Source organism: Lissotriton helveticus, chromosome 7 (assembly GCF_964261635.1).
Source record: "Lissotriton helveticus chromosome 7, aLisHel1.1, whole genome shotgun sequence".
Taxonomy (NCBI): domain Eukaryota; kingdom Metazoa; phylum Chordata; class Amphibia; order Caudata; family Salamandridae; genus Lissotriton; species Lissotriton helveticus.
The window spans coordinates 1,117,802,022-1,117,829,440 of record NC_136068.1 but is presented as its reverse complement, the minus strand read 5'-3'; the positions used below and the strand labels follow the sequence as shown (position 1 = coordinate 1,117,829,440).

The 27,419-nt window shown below is 45.8% G+C and overlaps 1 protein-coding gene across 2 annotated transcripts in view; it reads right to left on the bottom strand.

Moving 5' to 3' along the window:
- The window catches only part of SLC39A11 (solute carrier family 39 member 11), a 2,376,444-nt gene that overhangs the window by 2,278,970 nt on the left and 70,055 nt on the right, over positions 1-27,419 (bottom strand). For both annotated transcript variants that reach the window (XM_078654275.1, XM_078654276.1), the window contains exon 2: positions 25,253-25,371. In XM_078654275.1, the coding sequence (XP_078510401.1) occupies positions 25,253-25,360 (108 nt within the window). In that variant the 5' untranslated portion in view covers positions 25,361-25,371. The remainder of the gene's footprint in view (positions 1-25,252; positions 25,372-27,419) is intronic.

The following is a 27,419-nucleotide window of genomic DNA, read 5'->3' as shown; positions in this document are numbered from 1 at the left end:
CGATCAAGATGTTATGATCGACCGTGTCAAAGGCCGCAGTAAGGTCCAACAAGATGAGCACAGACTTAGCTGCGCGCCAGCCGTGCATACACAGTTCTGAAGACTAGGGCACTGTAATTTATGAAGTCGCTGTGCCTGGCAAAGTTTAGATCACAGTATAGTACGCCTCAAACCTATCCGCGAAGATATCACATATCGTTCTTCAGTACAGGCAGAGTCAGCGTGCCGCGCACTCCATATCCACAGTTGTCTGGGCTGTTAAGGGGCCTGCGTGCAGGGAGGACAGAGCGTCCACACGATGGTTGCGGTCAGCTGGCCGGCCAATACAGTCACAGGATACAGAGAGCCGTAAACACAGTTCAGACTCTTACCGCTCTTCACACCAGGTCCAGGCAGAGCTCCGCATCTAGTATCCCAGCCCACTGATCTGCATCCTCCGTCACAGTTGCAGCCTTAAAAGCACTCGTGACCAATACAGTCCCTACGCGTATTTTTAACTTAGTCTATGAGCCACGGTCCACCCATAGGAGGGACCTTAAAGGTAGTCCAACCCCTAAACTTAGAACAAGTATAGGATCCCAGTCCCTAGGACTTTAGATTACCCTGGACGAAATTCTGAAACATATAACCTGGACCTTCGACATTCCATTTCGACTGGAAGACAGAAGACATCTCCCTTGTGGTCAAGGAGTGACCACCCTGTTCAAACAGGCACCAAAAGCATTTTTGCCGGTCTGCATCATATGAATGAGTCCCAATGTGTGTACATCCAGCTCGTGTGCTCCTTTAAGTGTAGGGGTCTTAATAGGGCACCAGCTACAGCAGAGGCTTTGCACATAGAGAACAGGCTACAATCTCCCAAAATGGCAGTAGCTGCTATGCTGCGCTCTCCTCCCAGAGCAGCTGGTGTCTCCAGGTGTGCCAAACCCCACGCCGGGAGGATTCAAAGTCCACTGCAGCCCCCAGCCCACACCTGTACTCCTCACCGGCTCCTTGTAGATGTCCCGTGCAGTCGCTCCTCTTTGCACTTGGCCAGTACGCCGCACGCTCCGCTCCCTTCCGATGTTCTGCCGGAGCTCGCCCGTCATGCTCCAGCACCGACCAGCCCTCACTCTTCCCGAGTGGCGCGTTCCGTTTCACAGCGCCACTCTTCTCGAGATCACGATGTTCCGGCCCCCCGGGGGGATTGGGGGGAAGACAGGCAGCCAGCATCCCCGTGCATTCACGCAACCTCCGCCGTCTCCTCCGGTGGACAGCCCGCAGGGGTCAAAAAAGTGCCTTGAAAGTATCGCCTACCTCCGGTGATGCCGCAGCTCCGCCTGACAATGCAGGGATCGCCACTAAAGCAGCTTGCTTCTCCGGGCCCTCTCACTGTTGTTCACCGATGTCTGCAAGGGAAGGCCCACGAAGGCGCTGGCTCCATTTTCAAGATTGCCAGGCTCACTCCTCCACCGCGCACAAGCCTCTCAGTCGCTCCACAGCCAAGCCGCTCCCATTCACTATTCTTCACCTGCGGTTCACTCAAAGTTATCACCACCGCAGTCACCAGAGGTTCCCAAGTCCAGGGAGACTCATTGGCACCGTTATAGCCGCACCAAAAGCAGGATTATAGGCAGGATTACTTCCCGGCCGGCGGAGCTCGCCTAAGAAGCGGCCATTTCGCAGCTCGGCCAGCCACGCCCCGGGATGTGTATACCATAGTATCTAAGAATGTGATAGTCTCGCAACTGATGTCACATGTAAACTTTAAATTCAGGTTGTTCTCGTTAATCTCCTGAAACAAAATCCTGTGCACTCTGAATTGACCCATTCCAAACTACAAAGAGGTCATCGATGAATCGTAACGAAGATACTATATTATGAGAGAAAGTGTGGGCATAGCCTTTCCCATAAAGAGACAGGCATAGCTGGGGAGAAGCTGGCACCCATTGCCACACTTTGTATCTGTTGATAGACATGATTTTTGTACAAAAATATATTGTTTTCCAGACAAAATATCAGCAAGTCTAATAGCATCTGATTGTGTTTGGCAAATTTCATGGATCGATTAGCCAGAAAGTACTCCACAGCCTTGACTCCATCCTGATTGTGTATGCAGGTATATAGCGCCGTGACATCCAGGGCTATAAGGCAATAGTCCTCCTGCCAATTGATTTCTTCAATTTTACGGATGAAGTCACTTGTGTCTTTCACATAGGATTTAAGGGATTTCACATGATGTTGTAAAAAAGAGTCAATATACACAGACATATTTTCTAATGGGCCTGCCAGGTGGTTTCACCCTAGGCACAAAATATAGTAGGGGGATAGTTGGATTCTCCTTCTTTAAAAACTTGAATTCTTGTAGGTTCAAGAGGCATGTGCTCTTCCATGCCAGCAATTTCCTGAAGAAATTGTCTTGTACTTGTTTAAATTTTTGCATGGAGCTTTTGCGGTAACAGTTCGTAACATTCAACTGCTTAGCTGCCTCTTCACAGTAATCTTCAACTGACCATAAAACCACGTTACCCCCTTTGTCTGCATTCCTGACTACCACCTGTTTATTCTTATTTATTTTATGCATCAATTGATGGTATTTGCGTTCTCAATTTTGTTGTCGATTGGTGTATTGTTTTTACTCGTCTCCATATAGAGCAATTTGATTTCCACCACTACTTGCTCGTTGAATAAATCTATGGCATCACGAGGCATAATGGGTGTGAATTTAGATTTTTCCATGAAGGTGGTTTCTGGTTTGGCACATGTTTCAAAACCCGGTGAGAATAAATCCTGCGTTGCCAATTCCGGGTATACGCCTGTATCCGCGCCTGATTCACACTCAATGATTTCACATTCCGGACCCAGATTGTATAAATCCTTAAGAGATCTCAAATCGGCCACATTCAGACTGCCTATCTCAGCCTTTGTTGTTGGGTTGCTGTCTTGTTCTAATGTTTGTGGCATCCTTGAAGAGCTCGTCCTCATTTGATGACATTTTTGTAGTTTAAGTTTCCTGACAAACTTGTACAGGTCAGCTCGGGTATTCGTGTAGTCAAAATTGGTGGAGGGACAGTATGACAGGCCAAGTGAAAGGATTTGTTGTTCCGAGGGATTAAGTTCCATATCAGTAAGATTGATAATGGTGGCGTTTTAATCCGCTGTCCTTTCACTCTCTGTAACTCCTTGGCTCTCTTGGGATGTTCTCTTTCCTTCATTGTCCCCGTCCTCTCACTGGTTTCGAATTTCCGCTGCTGCCACCTTTCTCTGGCTGCCCTCCTTCATTGCCTCCTGTTCTAGGTCCTTCATTTTTTGCCGTTTTAGTGGTCCTGGGCCCGAGAGTGTCCCTGCGACTCATTCTGAGGCAGTCCAGTTCTTCAACCAAGGAAGGTTATGTTGCCCCTCGGGCTGGTCTGCCTTTAGTGTTCTCTATCTCAGTTTCGCTCTCAACAGCATAACTCAAATCTGATGCCGAGGTTGATAACACACCCCCCCTGTTCACCATTTCATTCCTGCTGTGTTCTGTTGCCTCTCATAGATTTATTTTCATATACGTCGTATTTACGGGCAAAAGTAAATATCTGGCTATTTGCGTAATTATCTTCTTCTCTTTGAAACTGGTATCTTTTTCTTTGTTTGATCTTTTCTTTCTCTTTATTAAGCCTTATTGTCATGTCTTCATGGTATTTTTTCTTTAGCTGTGTATCACCGTGTTGTTCTATTTCCCCACTGAGATCCACAATTTTTTGTTGTAGCTCCAACCTGTCCACCTCCGCATACTTCACAAGTATTTCCACCAATCTGCGGGAGGAGTCCAGGTTGCACTCTGCCCACTCAGCCATCATACGTGGGTTAGGAGTATCACAGCTAGGGGCTAGCATGATTCTGAGCCCCCTCGGGATTCTGCCTGCATCTAGATATTTCTGGAGGGACTTAGCCTCCCACCACTTGGCAGTCTCTTGTTTCATTAGCTTCTCTAGTGTACAGAAATTGTCCTTTAATCCCTCAACCGCCGTCGATGGTACCGCGGCACCTTGGTCATTGTTTTGCTGTTGCTGTGGGGTATTGTCCGTAAACATTTCCTCTGCCGCACTCTCCCGATCTCTTAGCTCTGCGCCGGACATGGTGATAGCAAAATTGTGCACTATAGTAAGTTGCTGAAAACCGCAGTCCCAAATGTAAATGTCCCTGGGACCGGAGTTACAGCGGATGCCTCCCCGCCTGTGCCGTGCTATTGCCCTTGTGTGAAAAGGAAATTACCTCTCTTCCAGGCATCCGTGTGTGTGTGTATATATATATATATATATATATATATATATATTACCTACTATATAGTTAGGATTTTTTCTCTATGGGTTTTTTGAAAATTCTATGTCTAATAACTTTGGCGTTTGTGGACGGAATTGGCTGAAACTTTCAGGAAAATGGAACATTTTGTTTCTGAGCAGCCCTTGAAAATTTGGGGGGGGTTCGTCAAGGGGGGGCTGAGAAAAAAGGGGGGTCCCAAAACGTGTTTTTAACATTGAGTTTTCCATAGGGCGGTTGGCCTCACTTTTAGCCCGAACGGGTGAATGGATTTGCACGAAACTTGGCAAAATTGTAGGGACTGGTAGCCCGATGTGCCTTTTGTAGGTCTCAATATATGTGCTACAGTGGATTTTGAGAAATTAACGTTTAAAAAAAGATATATATCTGTAACAGCGGACCGGGCAGCGCTCCAGGACGCGTACTTTTCGCGCAACGGAGCTTTGTGAAGCGAAGCTGATTGGTTCTCCGGCGTCTGTCAACATTCCAAACAGTCCGTAGCGGCCGCCATCTTGTCTCTCGGTAGGATCGAGAGACAAGAGGAGGCCAAAGCGAAGGGGCAAATGACCATAAGGGGGAATAGTAGATCCTCGCTGACCCCCTACGTTTGATGTGGAGGTTTTAAAAGGGCTCCGCGGGGCAAAAAAAAAAAAAAATAATAATAATCAAACGGCTGAATGGATTTGCACGAAACTTGGCAAAATATTAGGGACTGGTAGCCCGATGTGCCTTTGCTAGGTCTCAATATATGTGCTCCAGTGGATTTTGAGAAATTAACGTTCAAAAAAAGATATATATCTGTAACAGCGCTCCGCTTCGCGTACTTTTCGCGTTACGGAGCTTTGCGAAGCTGATTGGTTCTCCGGCGTCTGTCAACATTCCAAACAGTCCGTAGCGGCCGCCATCTTGTCTCTCGGTAGGATTGAGAGACAAGAGGAGGCCAAAGCGAAGGGGGAAATGACCATAAGGGGGCATAGTAGATCCTTCCTGACCTCTTAGGTTTGATGTACCATTTTGTCAAGTTTGGTGTAATTCCGTTCAGCCATTCAGGCTGTAGACGTATGTAAATGTCCTATGGAAAATTGCATGGGGAAAACACATTTGAAAGTGTTGAAATTTAGAACCAATTAAAATGTTACTTTGGTTTTGTATTTGTGTGTGATGAAAGTTAATTGGTTATGTATATATGTCAAATGAGAGGAAACCACAGCCATTTTGTGATACTACTGTCTGAGGTACATTTGTGAGGAATTTTTGGTGGTGAATTTCTGGTGTTTGATTTACACAGTACTAACACTTCTGCTACTTTTAAAAAGGTGAGTTGTTAATTTGTAAGGGGAACTATGTTGTACACTTGAAGATAATTTGAAAAATGTTTTCTGTTATTTATTTGCAGTCCTTCTGTTATACTAAATACTTGATAAAGTTAGTTTTATATTATGTATTACTAAAAACGATAAATGAAAGTGATTATTTTTTTCTGCAATTTACAGCAAGCAATTTCAAAATAAAATGGCTCACAATGAAGAGACCGTGGCAATTTCTTTTGAATTGTCCACTACATTGATTGAAATTGAGAGCACCAATAATGAAATATTGTCACAAGGAGGACATGACTTGTATGATTCCATTAGATTGATTGAAATGGACAGCACCAAGAATGAAATATTGTCACAAGGAGATGACTTGAATGATTCCACTACATTGATTGAAATTGAGAGCACCAATAATGAAATATTGTCACAAGGAGGAGATGACTTGTATGATTCCATTAGATTGATTGAAATGGACAGCACCAATAATGAAATATTGTCACAAGGAGGAGATGACTTGAATGATTCCACTACATTGATTGAAATTGAGAGCACCAATAATGAAATATTGTCACGAGGAGATGACTTGAATGATTCCACTACATTGATTGAAATTGACAGCACCAATAATGAAATATTGTCACAAGGAGGAGATGACTTGAATGATTTTTTTGATCAATCTCTTGATGGCGAATTTATCGAGTGTTTGGAGACCATAGAGTTACAAGAATCATCATTGGAGACTTTTAATGAGGACATTGCTGATGAGGACATGTTACTAGTTCTTTCAAATTTAGAAAATTCTGAAGAATAAATTTATATTTAGAAATCAAAAATTGTTTGAGACATTATTCATTTTTATTTTTAATTTATGAGGTTGTAGCGAAGTGATTGTAGTATAAAATGAGACTTATAGTATAGAGTGCAACATTTTTATGTTACATGGTAAGTTTACTCATATTTACTTCCCTTCTGGCACTATATTATCTCCAATGTGTATTTGACATCTCTTCTTCATCTCCGGCCTCCTTTCTCTCACTGTGTGTCTCCGATGCATCTTATCGCTGCTATTTTGTGTAATTACAGAAGAGAGTAAAATAAAATAGTTCGGAACGTGAAAAGGGGGCAAAGTAGAGTACTCCTCACCCCCTAGGCCTTTTTAGGCGGTCCCAAAAGGATCAGTTTCTGCTTTCCTGAGAGATTATGGTATGAGTTCCATATACCACAATAACTTGCATTACAACATGCAAGATATCTATCTCCTATTACCAACTTTTGGAGATATTCGCGCTAAGCGCGAATATCTCCAAAAAGTAACACCTGCCCTGAGCAGTTCTTAGCCATGTTATCCAATGGGAGGTGGATAACATGGCTAAGAGCATTAGCTCGGTAATGTATGAATATCGCTGAGTTTTTAGCGATATTCATGCATTGCGGCCGTTTATTATCGCATTTGTGATAAACCTTGATAATAGCAAGGTTTATCTTCGATAATTTCTGATGATGCTTAGCGGTAAAAAATTCGTTGGTAAGCATCGTTAGCGATAAATATCGCTTAACTTTGGTAATATGCCCCAACGTCTGTTAACTTCGATTCGAAGGAAATGAGGAAGTGTTGAAAAACATTGTCTGCGCCATCTTGCCTTTTTTGAAATGCCACACTTTTGTCGTGCACGGCAGCCATTTTAGATGTCTTGACCAGACCCACTCTCTGCACGCTGTCGATTCGTAGCATGGCTCCTCACCCTCGCAAGCATCTTCCCCAGGCACTGGTCACCCCCGCTCTCTGTCTTATGCATGGGCAATAAACCTCCCCCCATCTGCGCTGCTCTTCCCTGAGAATCACACTGTGCCCGCCCGACACCTCCCTTTCGCCCTATTCACTACCGCACCCTCTGACACTCCTCTTCCTCTGTGTCCGATTGTCCAGGCTATCAGCTAGCCCTGCAGATGTAGTTTATGGCCCCAGCTGTAAAGAATCACCCCTCTTCAAAGGAGTTATAGTAGATCAAGGCCCACACCCGATGAGATCCGTCACACCACACGTGTTCCTACTATCTGAAAACTATCCTGTATTGTGATTGGGGAGGGGACCGAGCCTGAAGCGGAAGATTCCAGGAATCACTCTTTGTACATCAAAGTTTTTACAATTATGTGTCACATTAAAAATATATAGCACTCCAACAAAGTAGTAGGAATATAAAACTTTAATAACATATAAATATATACAACAAAACAAAAACAGTAAAAACATTTAAACAACGAAGAGACCGTGGCAATTTCTTTTGAATTATCCAATAGATTTATTGAAATTGACAGCACCAATAATGAAATATTCTTGTCAGTAGCGGTCTGTTGTGCGAATAGTTCCAAGGCAGCAGAACGCGCTGAAATCTAGATGGCACGAAAGTGATGTCTAGCAAGTTGCCGCCCAGCAAATAACGGCGTGGGGCGCCGCGGGGGTGAGTGAGTCCAGTAGGCACCACAGCTATTCTTACCGGCATTGCAGAATTACTGCTGGGGACAATGCCTGTGCTGTAGCAGGGTCACAGCAGAAACAAAAAGGATTCTGTTGAAGATGTTGTTGGTTTTCAATTTGAAAACAGTTCTGGTGTCAACTGCTATGTTATTGTAGTGGTTAATGTTTTGTTTTCTCTAGAAAATGTAAAAGAGGGGGAGGCAGTCCAAAGTTCCGTTAAAAGGGCAAAGGAAAGGATCGGTGGTTTGAACTATCAGTCAAAAAGGGGAGGGGGTGCAACAATTTTTCCTACCGGGTCACACTGTGCTTTCACCGGAAGTGAGGTCTGCAGGATTCTAGTAATTCAAAGTGAGGCTGGCGCCGACGTCCCGCGGATACAGTTTCGTCACTCCACGGGTGATCATGGCAGTCATTCCCCATCGGGGGTCGGAGACTCCCGCGGCTCCTCTAGAATCTTCAAGGTCGTGGAGGACTACGGTGGTGGAGTCAACCAGTGACCGGGCCATTTCTTTATGCTGGGCCCGCTCTTGCCAGGTCGACCGCCATTTTGAGAGTTCGGTAGCTACTGGCGATCGCGGGGTCAAATGAGCGGACGGGCTCCACCCTGCCGGGCGAGACGTTGCAGCATGGCCACAGTGGAAGAACCCTTTTCCGGGCGCCTGGAGCGCTGAGGGTGCAGCTGGGAAGCCTCCACCTGGGGAGGCGGGAGAGGCCTGTTCGCACCGTCTCTCCCTCCCAGTGCACCCCACGGCGTCTCGCTTGAGATTTGTTATGGCCGGACCAGGCGATGAGGACGAGGGGGGGGGGTCGGAGGTATGTGCAAGACATCCCCCCCCAGGGTTGTTGCAGCAATTATACAAGAAAGAAGAAGTGTCCCGTCCGTCTTCGGGCCGGGCTTCCGGTAGATGTCGGCCGGACGCCCCTGGCTCTGGCCTCATGAACGGGTTTCTTGGTTTATTGGCTGCAGCCGGATCCCGTCGGCCTCGGCCCCCCGACCGTTGGTGGCCGGACCGGAAGAGCATGTGGCGGGACTACCTGCAACTCTCAAGGGCCACCGCGGCCGGACTGGGAGAGAGAGGGGAGGGTCGAGGAGACATTCCCCCCCCCCTGCAACTGTTCAGCGTTGTAAAGGCAATCCCCTGGCCGGGTCCCGCTGGTCTCGGCCTCTCCTCCGGCTACACCCTACGTTAGGATCTCCTGGCCGAGGCGTGGCAGCAGGACCTGCCTTATATGGGCTGCTCCCGGCTGGGCGTAGCCGGAACCCTGCCCCACCTTGGAAGTTTCCAGAGTGGGGGCGGATGTTCTACTGACTTGCATTTTCCCTAGTCTATCGATTTTTTTGGCGTGGCAGGCGGTGGGACAGCGAGGGGTGATTTGGTTTCTCTTACTGTTTTTCTGGTCTCTCACCACTGGCATATTTCTAACGTTTTCTTGTTTCTAGGACATTAATAGGTTTTATCATTACGTTATGTTATCGTTTCTTTGTTCGTTGTTTAATAAAAGTTCATGTTCATCAGTGGCCTACTGATTTTCGATTTCCTATTCTTTTCTTTCCAGGTTGTTTCATGCTAAAGTTTCTGTTAACAGGATACAGTGATCACTTCGTTATTATTGCATATGTCCTTTTCACTAGGGGTGCTCTCTGGTCGGGCCAGATGACGTATGTCTAGTAAATGGTCCGGGTGAAACAGGTGCATCAATCAGTGGGGAGTAGATAGGCATGACAGATTACAACGGGGGAGAAAGGTCCGCATTACGTACCCTTTCACTACTTGCAAAGATTTTCCTACGTTTATTTGCAAACAGGGAATACCTGCAAAAAGAACTAATTCCCAAACAGTCAATGTTCGGACAATTAATCAATCAATGAGGAATGAAATAGGTACGACGTGTTAAAGGCTTGCGTTACCTACCCTTCACTATCTGCAAAGGGAGAGAGAATATTCCTATTCTTCCTCGTTTGCAGGCAGAGAAGATCCTTAAGAGAACCAACTTCGAACAATTCAATGCTCGATTCAAACAATCAACAAGGGGTACTGTGAACACAAATGAACGCCGCTTATGTACATACGAATTGCTATTTTCAACAGGTTGTTCCTAATGTTTCTATTTTAGCGAGGTCAAAAAGAGATCCCATTAGTGGCCTACTGATTTTGCTCGATTCCTTTTGTTTTTTTACACGGTTTTTCGCTATCTGCAAAGACTAAACAGAGTATTTTGACTCTGTGCTTGTTTGTAATAGAGAATGAACCAAAGAGAACAATCAATCAAATGGAGAGAGAAGCAGGCACGACGGATTACAAAGGGGGCAAAGGGCTGCGTTAACTACCCTTCACTATCTGCAAAGAGAGAGTACTCCTAATAGAAATGAGGGGTGGGGGGCAGCATTCAAAGCAGATCAGTGTGCATAAACACGAAAATGTTTTTACTTACCACGTACTTGACATTCGACAGCTTATGATATTTGCTATTAAAAAACCATTGAAATTCACTGAAAAAACCATAGGTTATAGACCATATATAGTTAGGAATTAGCATTTACAAAACCTTGAAAATTCACTGAAAAAACCATAGGTTATAGACCATATATAGTTAGGAATTAGCATTTAAAAAACCTTATTTTACTCACACAAAACCATTGAAATTCCATATATAGTTAGTTGCACTAACTATATATCGCGCACCCGCAATCCACTGCTGATGATGTCACATATTACATCATTCATAACATGGTCAGTGACATCACTGATGACATCACTGATGACAACATCCAGTGATTATGTGTTTCTGTAAAGTTTAAATATGTTTTACATATTGAAGAATGAGTGGATGTATAAGTGTCTGAATGAAGGTTTTAGTAGGTGCGTGATTGACTGTATGAGTGAGTGATTAAATGCGTCTTACTGAATGCACGGGTTAGTGACTAAACTGTCTGAAAGTGTGCATCAGTATGTCTGTTGTTGTGCAAGCTGCTGCATGTGTTGGTCAGTAGCTATATAAGTAGCTATATGGGTTATTGATTGGTTGCACAAGTATTTGTATGGGAGACTGAGTGTGTGTATGGCTGGCTGGGAGGTGTGTGACTCTGTGCAGATCAATGTGTACTTGTATCAGTGATTCTATAAGAGAGTAACTATGTGTTAGTATATGTTTCAAAAATGTAAGGTGTTCTGTGTTTAACTGTATAGATGAGAAAATGGAAGTGTGATTGATTCTTTTCAGGACTGACTAGGTGTGTGAGTAACTCCATGGATGAGTGGCAGAGTGTGAGTGTCTGTATAGGTGTATGAGTGCATATGATAGTGTTGTAAAGATGAGTGATTGTATGTATGAATGATTGTATGAGTGAATGTGTGTGTAGACATAGGAATCAGTGAGTGCGTATGTAGTAACTAGTATTGGTGTGTCAATGGTTTCAAAAATGATACTCTCTATTTAACACTGGGTGTAACGGAGGTTATATTACAGTGTGAGGAGATGCATTGTATTATCACATGAATGATATCATCAGTGATGTGATCATTGATGTCAAGTGAGATGTCATCAGTGATGTCATTTGAGATGTCATCAGTGATGTCATCAGTGATGTCACTGACCATGTCATGAATGATGTAATATGTGACATCATCAGCAGTGGATTGCGGGTGCGCGATATATAGTTAGTGCAACTAACTATATATGGAATTTCAATGGTTTTGTGTGAGTAAAATAAGGTTTTTTAAATGCTAATTCCTAACTATATATGGTCTATAACCTATGGTTTTTTCAGTGAATTTTCAAGGTTTTGTAAATGCTAATTCCTAACTATATATGGTCTATAACCTATGGTTTTTTCAGTGAATATATATATATATATATATATATATATATATATATATATATATATATATATATATATATATATATATATATATATGTATGTGTATATATATATATATAATCACGCACAAACTAACTGCCTGCCGATCCTGGCAGTACACTCCGGCACGGACCTCAACAATCTCCAAGGAAGACTTCAAGAAGACTCCAAGCAACTCCAATGTTGTGAAGAAAGCAGTGTAGATTTTATTTAAAAGTTATCCACAAAACAAAGAGCATATTCAAACATAATCTCTCAAGTATACAGGAGCTCTGCGGGTTCTTTGACTCCTTCTCATGATAATTTGCATTTTTTGTCTAATTCTTCCTTTGACAGGTTTTCTCCTTCTTCGTCTTCCTTTAGAAGGAGTCAAAGAACCCGCAGAGCTCCTGTATACTTGAGAGATTATGTTTGAATATGCTCTTTGTTTTGTTTTCTTTGCTAAAGATGTTTATGTGAGTTACTCAATTTTAGTTCTCTCAGGTTCTCTTAATGGTTGCATATCTTTCTCATTTGTTCAAAGTGTATAGAAGGGAGATGTGTGATGTTCTCCTTTAGACTCTTTTAAGACTTGAGAGCTCAGAGAACTCTTGTGTTCTTAGAATATAGAATGTTGTGTTTGTAGGATTCTGTACTTGTCAGTTGCTGTGGGCTGTGGCTGGATGAGGTTGAATAAACCCACCTCTTACTTCAAGAACCGGTTTATCTTGTAATTCTTTATATTACTGACCTTTACACCTGTCATGATGCGTTTCGCTCGCCACAAGTGAGCTTCATCACATGAAGCACCACGTAAGCAGGAAACCGAATAAATAATAAAATTTGCACTAATGGCTCTGAAAACAACATCGGCACGTGAATAAAAATGAAGAACAGACTGGAGCATATATAAGAGGATTCCATCCTAACTAATAAATGAAAATAAAGAGCTACACAAATTTGTTAACGATCTCAAAACCAATTATAAATGCATATTTTGAAAGGAAAATCAACCTAGCAGTCATCATGACCTGATATAAACAACAGCTCAAATGTGCAAATATGCAAAATGTACATTTCACACTGAAAAGTGGCAATGTCTGAGTGCAACATTTAATGCTAGTGCATGTAGACTCCAGATATAAATAAATGTGCAAATACGCAAAATCTCAAAATGACTGATATAGTGCAAAAATGCGGAAAAAATTGCGAAATGCTTATATGTATTTCTAGTTGTTACCTTAACAAACACGACTGTAAAAGATTACCAGAGACGCCAAATTGTATGCAAATATGCAATCCACAGTTGAATAACTTTAGAGTCTGTGAATTAGGGCAGTGTACTTAAACAATATTGTAAAAACACAGAGGACAAATGGAAACGAACAATAAACAAGTTCAAAATAATGAACTGAACAATAAATTGGACATAAAGTGCTAGACCATTATTGGTCAAGAAAACCATTAAAATGTATTACTTAATGCATGGTAACTACTATAATGTCCATTCAAACCAGATTGTAAAATATGAACATGTTGATATTCGTTAATAAACCATCGTCATTCTACAAACTGCATAGATACCCAGTGATTAACATTTTCTCAGCCCTTATGGCCATCAAAAATACTATGTGGAATTTGGCGTAATGATACTCCTAAAACTGTTATATACACACACGTATTGATGTTAAAAAAAGCACAAAATCTACAGCGTAGCTAATTCATATCAATGTAAAAGTTAAAACTTATATAGAGGTAAAAACCAGTCTATGAAAACAAATTCAAATGATAAAGTGCAAAGTGATCAAATGTCTGTACAAAAGTGATACTGTGTAACTAACACATTCAATCAATCAATCAATCAATCAGGTCATTTGTAGAGCGCACTACTCACCCGTAGGGTCTCAAGGCGCTGGGAGGGGGGGGGTGCCGCTACTGCTCGAACAGCCAGGTCTTGAGCTTCTTCCTGAAGGAGAGGTGGTCTTGGGTCAGGCGCAGATTGGTCGGAAGTGAGTTCCAGGTCTTGGCGGCCAGGTAGGAGAAGGATCTTCCTCCTGTTGTCGCTCTTCGGATGCGGGGGACGGCGGCGAGGGCGTGGTTGGTTGATCTGAGGAGGCGCTTGGGAGTGTAGAAGCTGATCCGGTTGTTGAGGTAGCTCGGGCCTTGGTCGTGTAGGGCTTTGTGCGCGTGGGTGAGGAGCCGGAAGGTGATTCTCTTGTTGACCGGGAGCCAGTGCAGATCTCTCAGGTGTCCGGTGATGTGGCTGCGTCGGGGGATGTCGAGGATGAGTCTCGCCGAGGCGTTCTGGATCCGCTGGAGTCTCTTCTGGAGTTTGGCCGTGGTTCCGGCGTAGAGGGCGTTGCCGTAGTCCAGTCGGCTGGTGACGAGGGCTTGGGTGACCGTCTTCCTCGTCTCGGTGGGGATCCACCGGAAGATCTTACGTAGCATGCGCAGGATGTTGAAGCATGACGAGGAGACGGCGTTGACTTGTCTGGTCATGGAGAGGGAGGAGTCCAGGATGAAGCCCAGGTTGCGTGCGTGGTCCGTCGGTTTGGGTGCGGTGCCCAGGGCGGGGGGCCACCAGGAGTCGTCCCAGGCGGAGGGCGTGGAGCCCAGGATGAGGACCTCCGTCTTGTCTGAGTTCAGTTTCAGGCGGCTGGTCGTCATCCATTCGGCTACGTCTCTCATCCCTTCGTGCAGGTTGGCTCTGGCGGTGGCGGGGTCGTTGGTCAGGGAGAGGATCAGCTGGGTGTCGTCGGCGTAGGAGATGATGTTCAGGTTGTGTTGGCGTGCGATGGCCGCGAGGGGGCTCATGTAGACGTTGAAGAGGGTTGGGCTCAGCGAGGATCCTTGGGGTACGCCGCAGATGACTTTGGTGGCCTCTGACTTGTACGGTGGTAGGCGGACTCTTTGTGTTCTTCCGTCGAGGAAGGAGGTGATCCATTCCAGTGCCTTCTCCTGGATTCCGATGTTGCTGAGGCGCTGTACTAGGGTGCGGTGGCAGACAGTGTCGAAAGCCGCGGAGAGGTCCAGGAGGATGAGGGCCGCTGTTTCTCCGTTGTCCATCAGAGTTCGAAGGTCGTCGGTGGCGGCGATGAGGGCGGTCTCCGTGCTGTGGTTCGCTCGGAAGCCGGACTGTGAGGGGTCGAGGGATCCATTCGTCTCGAGGAAGGCGGCCAGCTGTTTGTTGACGGTCTTCTCGATGACTTTGGCCGGGAACGGGAGGAGCGAGATGGGACGGTAGTTCTTGAGGTCGGTGGGGTCTGCTGTGGGTTTCTTGAGGAGAGCGCTGATTTCGGCGTGCTTCCAGCTCTCAGGGAAGGTGGCGGAGTCGAAGGAGGTGTTGATGATGTCCCGCAGGTGGGGTGCGAGGACAGCGTCGGCCTTGTTGAAGACGTGGTGAGGGCAGGGGTCAGTCGGAGATCCGGAATGGATGGAGTTCATGGTGCGGATGGTGTCTTCGGTGCTGATCGGGGTCCAGGTGCGGAGGGTGGTGGATGGTGGCGTCGTTGCGGTTGTGGCTTGCGTTGGTTGGTTGTTGAAGCTGTTGTGTATGTCCGTGATTTTGTTGTGGAAGTAGGACGCGAGGGAGTTGCAGAGGTCTTGCGACGGGGTGATGTCGTTGTTTCCGGCGTTGGGGTTGGAGAGCTCTTTCACGATGTTGAAGAGTTCCTTGCAGTTGTGTGCGTTGTTGTCCAGCCGGTCCTTGTATGCATTTTTCTTGGTGGCGCGGATCAGTTGGTGGTGTTTCCGGGTGGCGAGCTTGAGGGTGGTCATGTTGTCCGTCGTTGGTTCCCTTCTCCAGGCTTTCTCGAGGGCTCGACAGTTCTTCTTGGAGCACTTGAGTTCGTCGGTGAACCATGGTGTTTTTCTGCTGCAGGATCTGCTGGGCGGGGTCCTCAGAGGGGCGAGTTCGTCCGCGCAGTTGCTGATCCACTTCGTGAGGTTGTCGGCGGCCTGGCTGGGGTTCGCTGAGTTGGCGGGAGGGTGCTGGCTCAGGGAGGCGGTGAGCTGGTCGGCTGTGATCTTGTTCCAGCTTCTTCGAGCAACCTGTTGCTGGAGGTGGTGGATCGTCGTTCTTCTGAAGGTGAAGTGGACGCAGCTGTGGTCCGTCCAGTGGAGTCCTGTTGCGTGGCTGAAGGTGACGTCTTTGCTGGATGAGAAGACGGCGTCGAGTGTGTGTCCGGCGAGGTGGGTGGGGGTGGTCACCAGTTGCTTGAGTCCGAGGTTGTCGAGGTTGTCGAGCAGGGTGATGGTGTTGCGGTCGTTGTTGTTCTCAACAATTCAATAGCAGCATATAGCAGCATATATTTACTATTCAAGGTTGAATAGTAATAAAGTGGAAGTGCCAAAAGAAATAATGTAGTTCACAGAAAATAAAGGAATGAATATTGATAAAAACCTTAGAGGGCAAATTTAAACAGTGATTGCCGAATAAAATCATGAGTGTGGAGAAACCTCAGAACACATGGCTGAACATATTCATAATCAGTGATTATCATGATGCGTGGGAGAGAATGTTATACCCTAGAGAAAGTTGTGCATGTCCTCACTCGTGGTCAGACCATTAGGCTTTTTTGTGTCGAGGGCCAGAATGAAATGAGTTTCGCGTTGGCACAACCTTTATTCTCAGTTCCCTGCCTGTCCGGGAATGGGAACAGCACCTAACACAGTGTACTCTAAGTCTTTCAGTTTATTCTGATGAACCAGTTTAAAATGCCTGGCAACAGGATAGTTAGTATCAGAATTTACAATGGCCCTTACATGTTGTAGGATCCGTTTGTATACAGGGAGCTTTGTGCTCCCTATATATTCAAGGCCACATGTACAGCGTAGTTTATAGATGGCGTATTCAGTGCGACAAGTGAGATGTTCCGTGATTTCAACTCTTTTATCACTAAATGCAGTTACATAGGGATTTGCATTTTTCGCAAAAGTGCAAGCGTAACATGAATTATATTTATAAAAGCCCATGTTAGTGAGCAATGTGCCTTTGGGTACAGTCTCAAGACTAGATTTGAATATAGCATCCCTCATAGAGGGTGCTCTCCTAAAAATATATGGCCAGCAGAGTAGGGAGAATAGATGCTAAGGTAATATCAGTGAGTATAATCGGCCATTGCAAGTAAATGATTTTCGGAATCCTATGTTCCTGTTGACTGAAAGTGGTAATCAGTCGGACCATACATTTGTCGCTATTAACATTATCACCATCCGAAACCAAAACTGATGCATTGTTAAGCTTGGTGTCAGTAAGTCATCTTGGGGTAAGTTGTTGGCTTTTTCCAGAGCTTGATCTAACTGAGATTTCTTATAGCTTCAGTCCAAAAAGCCTCACATTGACATTCTTTTGAGACAGTGTCAAGGCTGCAGATTTGGTAGATATGCACAAATTCGCCATAAGGTATGCTCCTAATGAGATGACGGAGATGCGACCTGTCCGCATGTAAAATTGAATTACCTGCAGTAGACTTGTGATGGAGCTTGGTGTAGATTGTGCCTTCATTGATATAAACTAGAACATTTAAGAATTCCACACTTTGATGGTCTATGCTGGCAGTACATTTCAAAATCTGAGTTGATAGCTGTAACAAACTCATTAGCCGCTTCTCTAGTGCCATCCCAGATCAAACAGATGTCTATATATCGTTTGTACATTTCTCTGTGTTTGATTATCAAATTTACAGAGCAATGTTCTTGCAGTAAAGATATCTACTCGGTGAATTCCACTCTCCAGCTCCAGCCTGCAGTACTACTTCTCAGTTTCCGGGGAGTAAGTACCAAAGCTGGTCAATTAGCTTTTGGTGGACTGTACCAAATTTCAACTACAAGCAGGAAATATATATATATATATATATATATACATACATATATATTATATATACTCACTCCAAACAGGTTGCCCCACCGCTAGTGCTGGCGGGTCTTCACTGCCATTGGATAATGAGTGGTATGGAGAGCGGAGGGGGCCTGTTACATTGGAATTATAGGCAACTGCACAGCGCTGGACAATTTTCCTTACCCACTTGGGATTAACATTTTTTAACGGCGCACAGAGGCACCCATTGGGTTTTGCACGGAGTTAAGCAAATTGAGAACTGCATATACCACAATGCCTTGCTTGAGCCCAACAGGGCGGAACTCTGCATACTTAATAAATACACGTGCAAGTAATCTGTTTGCTGTTGAGCCGTTTGTCTGCCAGTGATCAAGAGCGCATTGGCGCTCGAAACGCGTATGGCCTTGCAAGGGAAGACTGTTGCTGGCTGTGCCTTTGCTACCGGTGAAACGTGTGCGGTAACCCCTCTGAGTGTGGCACTCCTACAGGGGGCAACCTGTTTGGAGAGACTATTAGTGGTTGGTCCGGCCACAGGAGTGCCCCACCGCTAGTGCTGGCGGGTCTTCACTGCCATTGGATAATGAGCGGTATGGAGAGCGGAGGGGGCCTGTTACATTGGAATTATAGGCAACTGCACAGCGCTGGACAATTTTCCTTACCCACTTGGGTTTAACATTTTTTAACGGCGCACAGAGGCACCCATTGGGTTTTGCACGGAGTTAAGCAAATTGAGAACTGCATATACCACAATGCCTTGCTTGAGCCCAACAGGGCGGAACTCTGCATACTTAATAAATACACGTGCAAGTAATCTGTTTGCTGTTGAGCCGTTTGTCTGCCAGTGATCAAGAGCGCATTGGCGCTCGAAACGCGTATGGCCTTGCAAGGGAAGACTGTTGCTGGCTGTGCCTTTGCTACCGGTGAAACGTGTGCGGTAACCCCTCTGAGTGTGGCACTCCTACAGGGGGCAACCTGTTTGGAGAGACTATTAGTGGTTGGTCCGGCCACAGGAGTGCCCCACCGCTAGTGCTGGCGGGTCTTCACTGCCATTGGATAATGAGCGGTATGGAGAGCGGAGGGGGCCTGTTACATTGGAATTATAGGCAACTGCACAGCGCTGGACAATTTTCCTTACCCACTTGGGTTTAACATTTTTTAACGGCGCACAGAGGCACCCATTGGGTTTTGCACGGAGTTAAGCAAATTGAGAACTGCATATACCACAATGCCTTGCTTGAGCCCAACAGGGCGGAACTCTGCATACTTAATAAATACATGTGCAAGTAATCTGTTTGCTGTTGAGCCGTTTGTCTGCCAGTGATCAAGAGCGCATTGGCGCTCAAAACGCGTATGGCCTTGCAAGGGAAGACTGTTGCTGGCTGTGCCTTTGCTACCGGTGAAACGTGTGCGGTAACTCCTCTGAGTGTGGCACTCCTACAGGGGGCAACCTGTTTGGAGAGAGAATATATATATATATATATATATATATATATATATATATATATATATATATATATATATATATATATATATATATATACTTTCAGTTAAAATCGGTACTGGCCAACAAAAACTAAAACCTGGTAAATATATATATATATATTGTGGAAAAAGGATTATTGGACCTGTGGTTGGTTCCGCGCACGCACCCGCCGTAGAGCGCTCCAGCCCAAGCCGCCATTGTTTTTTATATATATATATATATATATATATATATATATATATATATATATATATGCACGAAAACTCCTCCACGCCGCTTCCAATCCCACACGGACCAGCGAGGCGTTCACACAGGAGACGGACCACAGGATCAGTTACAGGTTTCTTTATTTTAGCAAGTACAGCTGGAAAAAGTGCATTACGCGTTTCGGGCTAAACAAGTCCTTGCTCACATGCAACGATTGTTTGTAACTTTTTTGTTTTTATAATGCTCAGTGACTTACCAATCCCAGCCCCCTGATCAAATCATGTGACCATAGACATAGATAACATCTTGAATGTTGTGGTTCTTCCTGTGCAAATACGCAAAGAGATATAAATATCAATTTCTAAATAGGATTTGTCATCTTCACTTATTACTGGATAAATCCAAGAAGATAAAATAGAATAAAAAAAACTATTTACTATGAATTCCTATATATATATATATATATATATATATATATATATATGGATTGCGACGAAAACAATGGCAAACCGATTACTTAAACCGGCTTTCCCAGATACAATTCCGCAGCGACCGACGAGTGGGGAGAAAAGCGGATTGTGAGGCTCCTAAACTACCAAGTGTGATGAAAACATCTGAGAGGCGAGTTACCTTCCCAAAGCGAGAAATAAAAGCTAAAATTGAAGAACCAACATCGCTAGTAACCAAATAAACTGAGGGATTACTACAAGAAACAGACACTCAAAGATGGCGGCCATAAACAGTTATGTATTCTCATCGGGCCGAACACTTGGTGGGAGGAGCCCAACCTAGGCTTTTAAATGACTGGAAAAAACGTCAATTTCTCATGTTACCAAACAGCATCTGATGAGTCGAGATGACGAAACGCGTCATGCTGAGAGTAATAAAGAAATTTCAGAACCCCCACAGTGTGCTCCGTTCTGTTCCTTACAAGGGGACAATTTTGTGGTGAATAAATACGTGCATGCTGCCCTGCACGAAGGAGGCACCCGTCAATGGAGTTCGACAGAACAGGCAGTGTTCGTGTTTCAATCTCAAGATATTTTTCTGTCAGAACCGCCGCTACAATGGACAGTATCTGCCACAATGGATTGCGACGAAAACAATGGCAAACCGATTACTTAAACCGGCTTTCCCAGATACAATTCCGCAGCGACCGACGAGTGGGGAGAAAAGCGGATTGTGAGGCTCCTAAACTACCAAGTGTGATGAAAACATCTGAGAGGCGAGTTACCTTCCCAAAGCGAGAAATAAAAGCTAAAATTGAAGAACCAACATCGCTAGTAACCAAATAAACTGAGGGATTACTACAAGAAACAGACACTCAAAGATGGCGGCCATAAACAGTTATGTATTCTCATCGGGCCGAACACTTGGTGGGAGGAGCCCAACCTAGGCTTTTAAATGACTGGAAAAAACGTCAATTTCTCATGTTACCAAACAGCATCTGATGAGTCGAGATGACGAAACGCGTCATGCTGAGAGTAATAAAGAAATTTCAGAACCCCCACAGTGTGCTCCGTTCTGTTCCTTACAAGGGGACAATTTTGTGGTGAATAAATACGTGCATGCTGCCCTGCACGAAGGAGGCACCCGTCAATGGAGTTCGACAGAACAGGCAGTGTTCGTGTTTCAATCTCAAGATATTTTTCTGTCAGAACCGCCGCTACAATGGACAGTATCTGCCACAATGGATTGCGACGAAAACAATGGCAAACCGATTACTTAAACCGGCTTTCCCAGATACAATTCCGCAGCGACCGACGAGTGGGGAGAAAAGCGGATTGTGAGGCTCCTAAACTACCAAGTGTGATGAAAACATCTGAGAGGCGAGTTACCTTCCCAAAGCGAGAAATAAAAGCTAAAATTGAAGAACCAACATCGCTAGTAACCAAATAAACTGAGGGATTACTACAAGAAACAGACACTCAAAGATGGCGGCCATAAACAGTTATGTATTCTCATCGGGCCGAACACTTGGTGGGAGGAGCCCAACCTAGGCTTTTAAATGACTGGAAAAAACGTCAATTTCTCATGTTACCAAACAGCATCTGATGAGTCGAGATGACGAAACGCGTCATGCTGAGAGTAATAAAGAAATTTCAGAACCCCCACAGTGTGCTCCGTTCTGTTCCTTACAAGGGGACAATTTTGTGGTGAATAAATACGTGCATGCTGCCCTGCACGAAGGAGGCACCCGTCAATGGAGTTCGACAGAACAGGCAGTGTTCGTGTTTCAATCTCAAGATATTTTTCTGTCAGAACCGCCGCTACAATGGACAGTATCTGCCACAATGGATTGCGACGAAAACAATGGCAAACCGATTACTTAAACCGGCTTTCCCAGATACAATTCCGCAGCGACCGACGAGTGGGGAGAAAAGCGGATTGTGAGGCTCCTAAACTACCAAGTGTGATGAAAACATCTGAGAGGCGAGTTACCTTCCCAAAGCGAGAAATAAAAGCTAAAATTGAAGAACCAACATCGCTAGTAACCAAATAAACTGAGGGATTACTACAAGAAACAGACACTCAAAGATGGCGGCCATAAACAGTTATGTATTCTCATCGGGCCGAACACTTGGTGGGAGGAGCCCAACCTAGGCTTTTAAATGACTGGAAAAAACGTCAATTTCTCATGTTACCAAACAGCATCTGATGAGTCGAGATGACGAAACGCGTCATGCTGAGAGTAATAAAGAAATTTCAGAACCCCCACAGTGTGCTCCGTTCTGTTCCTTACAAGGGGACAATTTTGTGGTGAATATATATATATATATATATATATATATATATATATATATATATATATATATATATATTATATCCTACTGGCTGTCGCCAGTAGGTAATTATAATTAGGACCTATTACCTATAGTAAATCAGCAACATTCTATTTGGAATAACTTTGGCGCCAATTGACGAATCTGCGCAAAATTTTCCAAACTTTTGGCCAGCTCCGGTCCGCTCCTATCCTGAAAAGTTCACGATGATTCATCAAGCGCGGGCCGAGGAAAAAAGGGGTGTCCCAAAACACGTTTTCCCTATGCAATTTCCCATAGGACCATTAGCCGCAGCTACAGCCCTAACTGCTGAACGGAATTACACCAAATTTGGCAAAGAGGTAGTTCTTGGTTCAGACTAGTGCCTTTTGCTCATTTGGTGTAAAACCGTTCAGTAGTTCCTGAGAAAATAACAGTTAAAGTCATTTATAAATCTATGGGCGCGGTGGATCCGCGGACCTATCCAAGCACCCTAAGCGCAGCTTACGCGCATCCTGCTGTGCACGAGCTGTATTTTAATTGGCTGTCAACACTCCAAATCAGGAAGTGTTGGCAGCCATCTTGTGCCTCGGTAGAACCGAGGCACAAGAAACCAAAGAAAAAGCGTTGCAAAACGCGAAAAGGGGGCAGGGTAGAAACACCCTGAACCCCAGAGCGAATTTCGGGCTCCCGTGCATCTTTGGTTTTTAGCCCCGGGGGGGGCCAAATTCCGGGGGCAATGGACTATATGTACCTCCCAGCCCTGGGGACCGCCAGCCCCGGGGCTTTTTAAAATTATGTACGGGGGCTCTCAGGCCCCCCCAGCCCTGGGGACCGCCATCCCCCGGGGCTTATTAAAATTGGGTGGGGGGGGGGCTATCAGGCCCCCCCAGCCCCGGCGACAGCCACCCCCCGGGGCTCCTTTAAAGTAGGTTTGGTGGCTCCAAGGCCCCCCGGGGACCGCCATCCCCTGGGGCTTATTCAAATTGGGTGGGGGGCTTTCAGGCCCCCCAGCCCCGGGGACAGCCACCCCCGGGGCTCCTTTAAAGTAGGTTTGGGGGCTCCAAGGCCACCCGGGGACCGCCACCCCCGGGGCTTTTGAAAATTATGTAGGGGGGCTATCAGGCCCCCCCAGCCCTGGGAACCGCCACCCCCCGGGGCTACTACAAATTAGGTTTGGGAGGGCTCTGAGGCCCCCTAAAGCCCTGGGGACCGCCACCCCTGGGGCTTCTTACAAATGTGGGAGGGGGCCACTCGGCCCCCCTCCTGGAGCCTTGTACAGGCCCTGGGGACCGCCACCCCCAAGGACCGGCTCTTGCAGTGTCTCGGGGTGCCCACCCCTGGGACACTGCCATTTGCAATGACAGGGCGGGAGCCTCGCTGCTCCTACCCTGTCATTGCAAACTGTTTTCCTATTTGGAAGAGAAAGCAGGAAACCTGCACTCTCTTCAAAATAGGAAAGCAGATTGCTTTTCCATATGGGGAGCAGCAGGTTAGCTGCTCCCCATATGGAAAAGCAATGTCGGCTCCCGCAGGAGGTGGGAAGCCGGCTGGGACCGTGGGGGAATTGGGGACCTCCCATGGCCCCCAACAAAGAGATAGTAGTGGCCCGGGAGGGGGGCCACGCGGCCCCCCTCCCAAAAAAAAAAACCATTAAAAAAAAAAATAAACGGCCCCGGCGCCACAACTGGCCACAAGAGGGAGACAAGGCAGCCCCCCTCCAAAATAATATATATATTTTTTTTTAAAAAAGGGCCATGCCCCGGGGTATGGTGGGCATCCCCCTTGGGAGGGGGCCACACGTCCCCTCCTTGCACCACTGTGCGTTTGCAGAGTGGGAACGAATTCCCCTTGAATACTGGGGGTCCCTGGGGGCCAACTAGCCCACCAGGAGCCTCCAGTATGCGCCAGGGGGCTGCGTTACGTTGCAGAGAGGTGTTCTGAAGGCCACGCCCCTTTTTACACCTCTCTGCAACGCAGCTCTGTGGTGCTTACTGGAGGTACCTGGTGGGCTAGTTGGCCAGGATTTAAGGGGACTTAATCCACCAACTTAAAAGGCGCCACGGGGCGCGTTTGCACAGTGGTGAAGGTAGGGGGCGGGGCCTAAGGTGATATGTGTGCAAACACGCCCTGTGGCATGTTTTAAGTTGGGGAATTAATTACTCTCCAATCCAGAGGTCCCCTAGGGGCCAACTAGCCCACCAGGTACCTCCAGTAAGCGCCACAGGGCTGTGTCGCAGAGTGTTGTAAAAAGGGGTGTGGCCTCGGAACACTTCTCTGCAATGCAGCTCCCTGGCGCATACAAATTATACAAATATTCCTCTAAAATCAGCCGAACTACAATTTCCGATTTACTCACCTGTTATCAGGAGAGAATCCAGTGCGGCATCTTTTATCCCAGCACTGAACCTGAAAAGTAATTGTAAGCGTACTTACCAGTAACTTGTATTTCCTTCCATAGGAATCCATTGCGTGGTTTTCAGCAGAAAAGTTTCTAAGTGTCGATTTTTGAAAAGTACAAATATTCCTCTAAAATCAGCCGTACGACGATTTCCGATTTACTCATTGTTATCAGGAGAGAACCCAGTGCTGCATCTTTTAGCCCAGCACTGACCCTGAAAAGTAATGAATGTCATGAATGATGTAATATGTGACATCATCAGCAGTGGATTGAGGGCGCGCAAGTTATAGTTAGTACAACTAACTACAACGGGAGAATTTCAATGGTTTTATATGAGTGAAATGTCCAACTAACTATAAAACCCCTAAAACCTATCTTTTTTTCAGTGAATTTCTAAGGTTTTTTAAATGCTAATTCCTAACTATAACATGTCTGAAACCTATGGTTTTTTCAGTGAATATATAACATCCATCTTTTAGTTAGGAGAAAGAAGGGTGTGGGGTGAGGGTGAGTGGTGTGTGTGTTTTAAGAAGTTTTAAACCTTACTTATAAGCAATACGCCCTTAACCTGTTTTGAACAACCGAAAAACAAGAATTGCATTTGAGTGTGCACCCAGACATCTGCAAGATACTATCACTCAAGACTCACCTGTCCACTGGAGAAGACAAACACCAGCGCAGAACCTGCAGCTGTTAGGCCCCATGTGAAGAGGGTACCCAAACAGGCCTGGAGAACCGGGCTGTATCCGGCTATCATGTTGACGGAACCTAGACAACATAAATAGAAACAGAACATCAAAATAAACTTACGAATAAAGCAGCAGGAATTTGAACTTTTCAAAATTGATAGTTCTTAAGTAAAGGACAGCCACTTGAAAAGAAACAAGCATTTTTTTTAACAAAACTCTGAAGGGTGTGACATTCTATATGACATCTATACTAATATTATAAAGAGAGAGCCCAAACCTTTGAGGCGGGTAATCTCAGGAACCAGAGCAACAATCACAACACCCAATACAGCATTGGAAAGGGCAGTTGCAGCAGAAGGACATAGGCTATACAGATGCCCACCATATACATTTGAAAGGTAAAAGATCCTTACCAGCAAAGTAGTCCCTTGTGGGCGTGGCATGACGACAAAAAAAAGCGTTCCTTAAACGTGTGCGTTGTTCTGGGGGCGTGTGCTGGGGGCGTGAACAAGGCCAATGGGCGCGGCAGCAAGGGGTGTGGCCAATGCACTCGACAACCGGCAACAATCGCGCGGCACATCCCCCCAAAAAAAAGCGGGCCTTGAGGGCGTGTGGAAAACAAACGTGTGCGTTGGGCCGGGGGCGTGGCCAAGGCCAGTGGGTGCGGCAATTGCACGGGAGCAAGGGGCGTGGCCAATGGGCGCAGCAATTGCCGGGGCTTAGGCGGGGGCAGACGCGACCGATTGTGCGTGCGGGGACAATAACTGCACAGTATCCTGCGCGCTGTCAGCCAGTCAACTCTGCATAAAGGACCGTGCCTGCGGGGACACTAACTGCAGCGTCTCCTGCGCGCTGCCACACACTCAATTCTCTGCATAAACGAATTGACACCAGGCGCACAACATCAACCAGGGCTGGAGCCGGGCTCAGGCGGCGGATGACGCGACTAAGCGCGCCTGCTGGGACACTAACCTTTGAACTGACTGCACTTTCCCACACGCGCAGCGTCTCCAGACTTTACACCACAAGCACAACATCAAACAAAACTGGAGCCGGGCCTCAAGCGGGGGATGACGCGATTCAGCGTGCCTGTGGGGACACGAAATTTACAACTGAATGCACTTTCACACACGCTTACCTACGGAAGTGGAGTACATACACACTAGAGACATCTGCTAATACTTCTTACTCCGAGGTACACACAGTATCTGCACATACATGCCTAACTATTGTGACACTTAATGCTAAAAAAATTCTCTACCGCGAGATTTTAAATAAATTTCCCTTGCCTATTACACACATCCTATTTCATACCCGGACAACGTCGGGACGGGCTGCTAGTAGGATGATAAAGGGGTGCCATTGCTGAAGTTGATTAAAATAAAATCCCAACTTATGAAGAAAATATCTGAGTTCTACTGGTCTAGAGCCTGTACAATACAGCAAACAAAATCCATGCTGCCTTCTTCTCTTTAGACTACTAAAACGTTAAAACGTCCAGTTTACCATGCATAGCTTAACTTGCCACCTTCTGCACACTATAGACAACCTAATAACTGTACCTACAAAAGATATAAGCAAGGGTCCCAAATGACCGCTGCTGGAGTGGAAGCACATAATTACATCAAAACATGGCTTTATAGCTGGGGGTGCACAGAATGACCCCTGAAGTGGGCAGAGCAGTCATGCAGCAGAGGTGCCATTGGTTCCTTTGCAAAGAAGCAGATTGGGCTACCCTGTCCACAGGGTAGGTGGCAAAATACAGCCATAACTGGGTTAGTGTTGGCCCTGGTGCACCTGCTACACTATTGATAACCACGCCCAGAGTAAAACCAGAATGGTAAACAGAAAGAGGGGAGAGGAATACCAAAAGGTTTCTGCAGTGTGGGCGTTGAAGGCGTATGCAAAATCACTGAACAAAAGTCTGGGGAAAATACTGAAAGGAAGTACTTGGGATGAAAACACACAGACCACTTCTCGGGGGGGGGAAATACAAAACTTTAGAAGAAATTAGTAGAAATAGGAAGGCTGAGTGGGGAATTGAGAGAAACATCGAAAGACTACTTGACTTGGGGCACTGAAAGCAAACTCCTGGGGCGAGAATCACAGATGACAAAGCTTGTGGCC